General features: G+C 36.4%; 1 protein-coding gene across 4 annotated transcripts; it reads left to right on the plus strand.

Annotated features, from left to right (window-relative positions):
• Nucleotides 1-312: 312 nt before the first annotated feature.
• On the plus strand, nucleotides 313-8,328 carry LOC103426080 (pyrophosphate-energized membrane proton pump 2). 4 transcript variants are annotated; one of them, XM_029097070.2, is made up of 15 exons: nucleotides 313-522; nucleotides 1,152-1,507; nucleotides 1,952-2,155; nucleotides 2,951-3,102; nucleotides 3,201-3,348; nucleotides 3,422-3,554; nucleotides 4,016-4,188; nucleotides 4,659-4,779; nucleotides 4,942-5,129; nucleotides 5,295-5,732; nucleotides 5,833-5,997; nucleotides 6,088-6,243; nucleotides 6,740-6,851; nucleotides 7,545-7,764; nucleotides 7,955-8,328. In XM_029097070.2, exons 2-15 carry the CDS (start codon nucleotides 1,415-1,417, stop codon nucleotides 8,052-8,054), a joined length of 2,403 nt encoding a protein of 800 aa, XP_028952903.2. In that variant the 5' UTR covers nucleotides 313-522; nucleotides 1,152-1,414; the 3' UTR covers nucleotides 8,055-8,328. The 4 variants fall into 4 exon arrangements, with proteins under 4 accessions (XP_028952903.2, XP_028952905.2, XP_028952906.2 ...); XM_029097072.2 differs by having other exon boundaries at nucleotides 1,278-1,507; XM_029097073.2 differs by having other exon boundaries at nucleotides 1,325-1,507.
• The last annotated feature ends 1,846 nt before the right edge of the window (nucleotides 8,329-10,174 follow it).

Here is a 10,174-nt window from a genome sequence, read left to right on the forward strand (position 1 = left end):
GACAAATTGGCACACCAAATGTGCGTCCCATCTCACGAACTAAAGGGTACCTAAGGAATTTGATTCCCACCAAATTATTTGTATGGAATATATTTCATTTAATATATCTGTGTGGATTTTTATGTTATTTTGGAATAATGAAGGAAATTAATTAATTAATAACATACATTTCAGTTTTCAAGCCAACAGCAGCAGACGTGGCACCCTATGACAGGACCACTGACATGGCATCATCCAATTGGATCGCTGACATGGCATTTTGCCACGTGTTAAAAAAACCGAATAAAACAGTCAGAGTGCCAAACGTGCAGTGACATTTTTGATCGAATCCCCCCCCCCACCCAAAAACTCACTTCACTGGTAAAATTTTGTCTCTCTCCATCTCTCACCCTCTCTCTCTCTCTCTCTCTCTCTCTCTAAACTGTCTCTGTGAAAAGTCTACGAGTTCACCTCCTCCAGGAGCTGTTGAAACCCTAACCTAATCTCTCTGCAATCACATTCATACATTTGACTCGTTCACCGGTAAGAATCTCTTTGATCTCTATCTCTGCAATTCTCGTTTTTCGGTTGCTGTTTTGGTTGTGGTAGAGATCTAATAATCGCTTTGATTCGGAGCCCTCAATTTTCAAATTTAAGGTTTTTGCATTTGGATCTCGTTGGGTTTTATGCGAATTTTGTTTGAATTTTACATTTTTAATTTTGGTTTATTTGTGTGCCGAGAAAATGAGGCTGAAGGTGAGAGATTGGGCTTTTGTTTGGATCATTATTTCGTTTGTTGTGTTTTCTCTCTGATTGCATTGTTTCTGAAACCGAATTCGGCATTTGAATAGCTGTTATTCTCCTGTTTGGGTTTGGAACTGATCTGAATAGGACTGTGGTTTCACAAATGGAGTAAGGTTTGTTTGTTTGATGTGTTGTGTGTCAGAAATGCTGATTTTCGTTATGGGAGTTGAATGTTTTATGATGAATAGGAGATTTGTTAGTTTATTGTAATGAAAAGGTAGCTCATTTGTGTCATTTCTGATACATCAATCCAATTTCTTTCCCTTTGTGATTTTTCATTTTTTTATGCTATTTTTTCGACGAATGTAATATGAAGAAAGAAAATTTTCATAATATAGTCTACAAACTAATGGATTTTTCTTAAACAGCAAAGTGGCTTGGCGTTAAAGGCTGAAATTTTGGGTTCTTGGGAGGGAAACGGAGTAGTTTTTGGGTTTGAGATGACTGGTGGACTGTTAACCTAAGTTACTTCTTTTTACTTGTATGAGGTGAAGTGCGAGAAGTACTTTTTCCTGGCTGAATTAGATCATTCAAAATTCAGCGTCCAGGTTCAGGGGGCGACTTGCCCCAAGGTGGCGAGTACAGTCCTTTTCCTGTAGCTCGGAAGGTGAATTCCATCCATTCTGTGGTCATGGCTGTTGATGTGGAGGGTGGTAATTTGGGGCCTTACCAAGACAGGCCGAGGACATTCCCTAACATGCGTGGTAAATCTTACAACCCATTGGTAAGAATGTTATACCCCTTTTTAGCACCTGTTTTTTAGTTCGTGTCTGTTTAGTGCAGGAAAAACTTAAATTGCTATGTTATTATCTAGGCACATTTTGTCTTTTTTTGTTTGTTTTGCCTTGAATTGAGAGAAAAAGTTGAGAAAAACAATATCCACTTTGGTGGTGACAATGATTTGATGCATGCAGAAAGTCGCCATATAATTCATATGGGGCAACAGCTGTACATTGAAGTTGTTCATAATAATAACCATTTATGTAGGCTAGATATTTGAAATTGAACTTATCTTTACATGTTTTTTTTGTGTTTTTTGGCTTGGCACCTTGGTTATAGAAAGCAAATTAGTGCATGCTTATGTCGACCTACATGATACTATGAACATATATGAAATTATTTTAACACTTCCATAAGTGAATTCTTATTCCATTGTATGTTTGCGCAGATTTTCCGGATTCTGATGCGGATAAATGTCCGTGTTCTTTTTGTTATTTTACTTCTTGCACTTGGAGTGGTCTTTTACGTTGGAGCAAGTACTTCCCCTATCATTGTGTTCGTTTTCTCAACTTGTATTATCAGCTTTTTGGTGTCTATGTACCTGGCTAAATGGGTTCTCGCAAAGGATGAGGGACCTCCGGAGATGGGTCAGGTACATTTGTAAACTGCCACTAAAGTTAATATATATAATATACACTCTGTTCATTCACAATCTGCTGGATGTACACAATCAGGGTCTATTTCATTTTTCAGTTATATATTTTTATAGGAAATAAGACCTTACTAATAAAATGCAAATGGTACAACACTCGAACAAGATGTCCTCTAACAGAAAACAATCAAAGACAAAAATCATCATTTGCCTTCATAAACCAGCAAACGAAGACATCTAAGACAACAACACCATGCAATTTTTAACAGAATAATTCCAATCTGAAAAAAAAAAGTGACATAAAACGAGCTCTACCTGAACTCTGATGAAATGCCCAAAGGGAAGCCCAGAAGGGAACTCTTTCCGACAAATAATCAATCTTCTCACCGTCATATCCTCAAATATATGTCTATTCCTTTCTATCCAAACAACCAAATGATAGCCAACGTCCCCTGTTCCAAACACCAAGCCCCTCTTTTTATTAAAAATCAATATGGAGGGATAATATACCAAGCACATCACGGATTCACGATAGGTTTAACTAAAGTGTTGGTGGTACATGTAGCTCCTCATGGTTGTCCAGTAAACAAATGACTGAATTTGTTTCATTTTGCATATTTGAAGAGTCCAAAGAATCATAAGCTGGTTATTTATGAGTGATGAAAGGCATAATAATAGTCAATGGCCTGACTGCATTTTGGGTAGTGAACTAGAGCTGGGACAGAACTAGAGTTGAAAGGTGGAATTCTTTAGCTCCACATGTATTTATTTAGAGCTTTTCATTTCCCCTTTCAGATATCAGATGCAATACGTGATGGAGCTGAAGGTTTCTTCAGGACCCAGTATGGAACCATCTCTAAGATGGCAATTTTACTAGCTTCGGTTATCCTCTGCATATATTTATTTCGCAGACCAACACCTCAGCAAGAAGCATCTGGTCTTGGGAGGTGATAATTTTTTATTTCTATATTCATACCTGTCCTCTTCACCCCAATCCAAAAGAAACTCTTTGTCAATAAATATTGATGATGATTGTTTGATGCAGGTTCACTTCAGCTTATATTACAGTAGCTGCATTTCTTTTGGGAGCTTTGTGTTCAGGTGCTGCTGGGTATGTTGGGATGTGGGTTTCAGTTCGTGCAAATGTTCGAGTCTCTAGTGCTGCTAGACGGTCTGCAAGAGAGGCATTACAGGTATGTGTCCTATGTAGTTAACTGTTTGAGAACACATCAAATTCTTATCTTAAAGGGGAAATACCATGTGCAGATAGCTGTTCGTGCTGGTGGTTTTTCTGCTTTGGTGGTTGTTGGTATGGCTGTACTTGGTATAGCCATCCTGTATGCCATTTTTTATGTTTGGTTGGAAGTGGATTCACCAGGTTCAATGAAGATTACTGACTGTATGTGTTGACTCTCCTTGCTCCTTGGCTATGGTTATGATATTTATTGCATCAATTTAAAGAACTTCTTTCTTTTCATTCCTACTTCAATGATCCTATGACGAAACGTTAAAGTGTACTGCTGTATCCTCTTAATCTTTAGGGTTATCATGCATTCCCTGTGGTGATTTATTTAGATGAGTTTTTTTTTTTTTTTTTTTTTTCTCTTCATCCTAGTGAAAATTTTTCCAATCTGTTTGACAATGTATTTACAAACTTGCAACTACCCATCTGCCCTGGTATAACCTGTTGTTCTATACAGTAAGCGGTATATATGGGTTTAATGCTTATATATGATGGTATGAACTTAATATCTATATGATGATGTTAGCTGTTTGACTGCATATTCATCTTTGTACATCAGTTACTATTTCCATTGTTTTTTAGACCTGGTGCTTGACTTTGATGTACTTAATTCTCAGTGCCTCTTCTGCTTGTTGGATATGGATTTGGAGCTTCTTTTGTTGCCTTATTTGCTCAGTTGGGAGGTGGAATATACACCAAGGCAGCTGATGTTGGAGCAGATCTTGTTGGAAAAGTAGAGCAGGGAATTCCCGAAGATGACCCTAGGAATCCTGCTGTGATTGCTGATCTGGTATTTTTCATCTTTCAACCCTGAAATCCTAGGCGGAACTTATGTACATTGAAGGCCTAGTTTTCAATTTTATGTTTCATATCAACTGTTTTATTAGTCCTAAACTAACCTTGCCCCAATATGGGCTATAAAGTCAGTTAAATATGTATATTTGATTACAATGGTTTAACCTTAAGTTCATTAGTAGGAATTCCTTGAGTACCCAATATATATGTATTAACTAAGATTGAAATTACAAAAAGAGAAAAGGATAATTGGTGAAAGTATAATATATATTTCTCAGTTATTAGTGTATCATAATTGTAGACATTCATTAGCTTGCATGCAGATTCTATAGAGATAGACTAGAAAGGAGAAAAATGGTTTGGTCCTTTTATCCATATTTGAGGACAGCACCAATAAATTTGTATTATGCCTGCTACCTTTAAATGTGTAAATTTATTGGCTTTACTTTGATAATTGAAATTAAGGTTGGAGACAATGTGGGAGATTGTGCAGCCCGTGGTGCTGATCTTTTTGAAAGTATTGCTGCTGAAATTATTAGTGCTATGATTCTTGGGGGAACGATGGCTCAACGTTGTAAAATTGAAGGCAAGCACAAGCTGTGGTGTTATATTCATTCACACACACAGCCACTCAACCTTGGCGACAAATATGTTTGTTGGCCATTTCATTAGTGTTGTTACTGGTTTTATTCAAACCAGGCCATCTATTTCTCTTAAACACTCACCTTTTCTTTCACTGACTGTGCAGATGCATCTGGTTTCATCCTGTTTCCTCTGGTTGTTCACTCTTTTGATCTGGTGATTTCATCGGTTGGAATATTCTCAATTAGAGGTACACGAGATTCCAGTGGAAAGGCTTCTTCTGAGGATCCAATGAAAATTCTACAGAGAGGATATTCTGTTACAATACTCTTGGCTGTTCTGACATTTGGTGCGGTAATACTCCACTGACCATAAAACAATGTTTCATCTTTTTTCCTCTGGTTGTCTCTTGAATTTTTTTTTTTTTTTTGAAGTTTACGCTTCAGAGCCTAGCCTAAGTTTTCCTTTGGTTTGAGTTTTAAGACATTATTTGTCATTGCAATTGTTTCTTTTGTACAGTCTACGCGATGGCTGCTTTATACTGAGCAAGCACCATCTGCGTGGTTTAACTTTGCCTTGTGTGGGCTAGTTGGCATCATCACAGCATATGTCTTCGTCTTTATCACCCAATACTATACCGACTACAAACACGAGCCTGTACGCACATTAGCTCTTGCAAGCTCCACAGGTCATGGGACTAATATAATTGCTGGAGTCAGTTTGGGTCTTGAATCAACTGCTCTTCCTGTTCTTGTCATTAGTGTATCTATTATCTCAGCTTACTGGCTCGGCCAGACCTCTGGCCTTATAGACGAAAATGGAATTCCAACTGGTGGGCTATTTGGCACAGCTGTAGCAACAATGGGAATGCTCAGTACTGCTGCATATGTTCTCACTATGGATATGTTTGGTCCAATAGCTGATAATGCTGGTGGAATTGTAGAGATGAGTCAGCAGGTATCTTGTAATGATGAAATTAAGATTTTTGTTTCAGTTGTGAAGACTATTTTTTCTACTCTCTTATTTTATACAATTTGGATTTGATGTATCCTTACAGCCTGAAAGTGTTCGGGAGATCACTGATGTTCTAGACGCAGTAGGAAACACTACAAAAGCTACCACTAAAGGATTTGCCATCGGATCTGCTGCACTTGCATCTTTTCTTCTGTTTAGTGCTTATATGGACGAGGTTGCTGCCTTTGCACGTGAACCTTTCAAACAGGTAAGCAGAAAAGCTATCTCACTGTCGATATTTTTCCCTGACAAATACCATTCAGTTGTTTCTTAATTTGAAATTTTAACTGTTTGCCAGGTTGATATTGCCATTCCAGAAGTTTTTGTTGGCGGATTGTTGGGCTCTATGCTGATATTTCTATTTAGCGCGTGGGCCTGTTCAGCAGTTGGCCGAACTGCACAAGAGGTTGTTAAGGAAGTAAGGCGGCAATTTATTGAGAAGCCTGGGATAATGGTGAGTAATGCTTTTGTAGAAATTCCCATATTCTTGATCTTTACAATGAGGCTAAAGCTTTTGTTGGGGATCACAGCTTCACCACAATAAATATTGTTCTAAACGTCATTTAAAGGGAATTGTTATTAGCACTCCAAAAATCTCATTTGGCACTCGAAACTTTCTATAATTAGAAAGAAAAATACACTTGTGAGGAGTGTAAAATGAGATTTTTGGAGTGCTAATAACAATTCCCCATTTAAATACTAATTAATTACACTAGTTATTCAACATGTTCATTTATTACCAACAAATTACAACTGATTGTCAAAACATAATGGTATAATTGTAAGTAAATTGAAATAAGAATTCAAAAGTGAACAGAGAGAATGTAGAAAAGAAGATGATGGCAAAAAATTAGCGTACATGATGGTACACAACAGTGTGTGCGCACAACTGTTGGATAAATAATCAAACCAGCCTTCTAATTATGCTTTTCCTGACATGCTTTCTGTAGGAGTACAAGGAGAAGCCAGATTATGCTCGTTGTGTCGCGATTGTAGCATCTGCGTCTTTAAGGGAGATGATAAAACCTGGTGTCTTGGCTATTATTTCACCTATAGCTGTTGGTGGGTTAATTATCTTATTTCAATTGTACTCCTTTATCTACTGGACACGATTTATCATGGCCGCTTTTTAATGTGTGAATTGGAGTTGCATTATTTCTATATGAAGGGCTGCATAAAGTTATATCTTATTTTGTGCACAGTATAGAAGTATTTTTACCATGTATATATCTTCATTTATTGCGTCTCTCTTCCTTTGGTTGTGCTGCTATGAATTGTGATGAAATTAATTCTGGGGCATTGATTAAAACAAATCGCATAATGGAAGTCTAGTGTTACTGCATAATTATGTTTAAATTATAAGAGTAAAAGAACAAACTCTAGAGTATGCTACACGTGGTGTAAGTTTCTTTATGTTCTGTTATACTGCTGCATTGAATTCCAGGATCAGGGTTCTTTATATAATCGTTTATTCATCGACTTTTGGTGCTTCCTATTGTGAAAGCTGTGTGATCATGTTATATAAATGTTGTTTTACTCTGGATTTTGGAATATGATTCTCTGATTCAATTGGTCCTTATCTTACTGGTAAATTGGATGTGGGATTGGTTGATGGAAGGAGCTAGTATTTATTTTTTTGATGAAAAAGATGCAACTCTTCGCATTATTGTCAAATGTTTAGTGTTCACATATCAACATGCTGCTTTACCATGCGGTTCATGATCAAGGATTAATTCTTGCTCGTACTCCTTGCAGGTATTGTGTTCCGGATCTTTGGATACTACAATGGGCAACCTCTACTTGGTGCTAAAGTTGTGGCTTCCATGCTGATGTTTGCAACTGTTTCCGGTATTCTTATGGCACTTTTCCTCAACACAGCCGGAGGTGCCTGGGATAATGCAAAGAAGTACATTGAGACAGGGGTTCTCGGTGGCAAAGGAAGTGATTGCCATAAGGCTGCAGTTACAGGAGATACGTAAGTTCTCTTGATATCTTCTTTTTTTCTCTCTTGACATTGAACATGTCTAGTTGTGGAGTAGAAAGTATTTTCATAACAATCATTTGGCTTCTATCTCCCTGATAATTCTTGTAGTTAGTTCTTTCTTTCACGTGGCTTTCCTTGCACATTGATTGCTGCCCGATTCTGAATTTCTTTGGCATTGCAGTGTGGGTGACCCATTCAAAGACACAGCCGGACCTTCGCTGCACGTTCTCATCAAAATGCTTGCAACTATAACGCTGGTTATGGCTCCGGTCTTTCTCTGAGAGTTGTATATAACGATTCCGGTTGTACCAGTTTACTGCACCCGAGTTGCTGATTACTTAGAAGCAAAATATACAGCAAATATACAAAGAGGTTTTGTTTATGTACATTGAGGGTGCCTGATTCGTAGTCATACCAAATTGTCTTTGTTTTTCTTTTTGACTTGGATCTCGAATAATTAATGTTAATTAGCGTATTAACATTAATACGTAGTTTATGATGTATTATCCTCGATGTAATTGATCAAAATACATAGTTTATCATCTGTTTCGAGCATTCTGTTTCTTTTTTATTCGACAGATTGGTTGTATGTTCTGTATTTCAAAGCTTGACGAACAGGCAATGTCGAAGAGCTTCTCAATTGGTATTACACGGCTCAGATTAAAAATCAAAACTACGACAAAACAGGCTATTTGGATCGTGAAGCTTTTCAGATTGTAATAAGTTATAATTTTTCAAAGTCCCGTCTTAAAAACTTGCCTCCAAAAAGTAATATTTGTCGGTAAGAACTTCAACGCGACTCTTCCGCATATTTTTCTAACAACGCGTGCATGCAATAGCTATTTGAGATGAGGTGTTTCTTTCTTCCTAATGCCAACATCTTGAAAATTGACGTACTTCACTATAAATAGTATTTTATATCCATATAACTTTCATTAAGGAAAACCAAGTCAAAAAATAATTGTTGTAACTATACATCTATTAAGGAATAACCTTCTTATAGTAATTGTTTGTACCATACTTGACCAATCCTGAAACTACTGAGCACCGGTCAACGTTATACCGTCAAGGACCCAGAAGAGTTTCCCTCCAACCAGAAGGCCAATCACAGCGCGACACGTGTAGACATCAAAAGCCAATCATAGCGCAACACGTGTCAACATCAGAAGCCAATCACAACACGACACGTGTCAATGTCAGAATGAAACTAGAAACTCTTTTTTATAAATAGAGATCATTCTCTCACAATATTTCCTAATGTCATTGGTACTAAATTATTCATTAGTACTCACTAAAGGAGAGTTTGAACCTATGTACTTGTGTAAACCCTTTACAATTAATGAGAACTCTTCTACTCCGTGGACGTAGCCAATCTGGGTGAACCACGTACATCTTGTGTTTGCTTCCCTGTCTCTATCTATTTACATACTTATCCACACTAATGATCGGAGCAATCTAGCGAAGGTCACAAACTTAACATTTTCTGTTGTACCAAAGTCCCCACTGATTTTGTGCATCAACAGTAATAAAATTGGTTTAGTACCAACATTATTACTACAAAGAGCTCTTATTGTACATGGGTCAAGTTTGGCTTCTCGAATGTAAGGAGTCATTTCTCCTAATATAATGACGTGATATCGTTTCACTGTACAAACGTTATAATTCGAACCATTCTGTTTTCTTTATCATTATAAGAAGATCATCTTTAGAAAAAATCATTTGACTTGGAGACTATATAGTCATCTGTATATGAATGAAACCAATTGATGTTTATTATTTGTTATCATAATCGTCAACTTGTTCACACGTATAATTTGCTAAATAGTCTTCAAATTAAATAGATTTTTTATAGATAATTTTTTAATAATAAAAATAGCGAATGAAATGACTTTAACTATAAAATTTGTAGAATAAAATGATGTCACATCTTCATATAAACGAGGAGTAACTCCTTAAGTGCATCAGGAATAGGAACACTTTGGATGCGGTCCCTAACTACCAATGTTCTTTGACTGAAACCTTTGTGGTTTTTAGTTTTTGATCGAAGTCTTTGACATTAATGTAATAATGTATTTCTATGTGGGTTATTATATTTTTAAATTAAAAATAAAATTTGTAGCTATTTATATTAATGAGATTTTAAATAAAACCCATAATTATGGGATTAAAAATATTAAAGATGAATTATACTCTCCAATACACACATGGGTACATTCATCAAAACTAACTAAAAAATTATTGTACCAAAACATGGGTACATTTTTCAAAAGCACAAAAGAAAGATATTAGGCTTAATGACATTATTAAATTTCTTCTATTAAACTTGTCATGGATACACTCTCGAATCAACGAAATAGAATGTACCCATATAAGTTTAAAAAATGGATTAAAGAAAAGATTG

This window comes from Malus domestica, chromosome 17, assembly GCF_042453785.1.
Source record: "Malus domestica chromosome 17, GDT2T_hap1".
In the NCBI taxonomy this organism is placed as follows: Eukaryota; Viridiplantae; Streptophyta; class Magnoliopsida; order Rosales; family Rosaceae; genus Malus; species Malus domestica.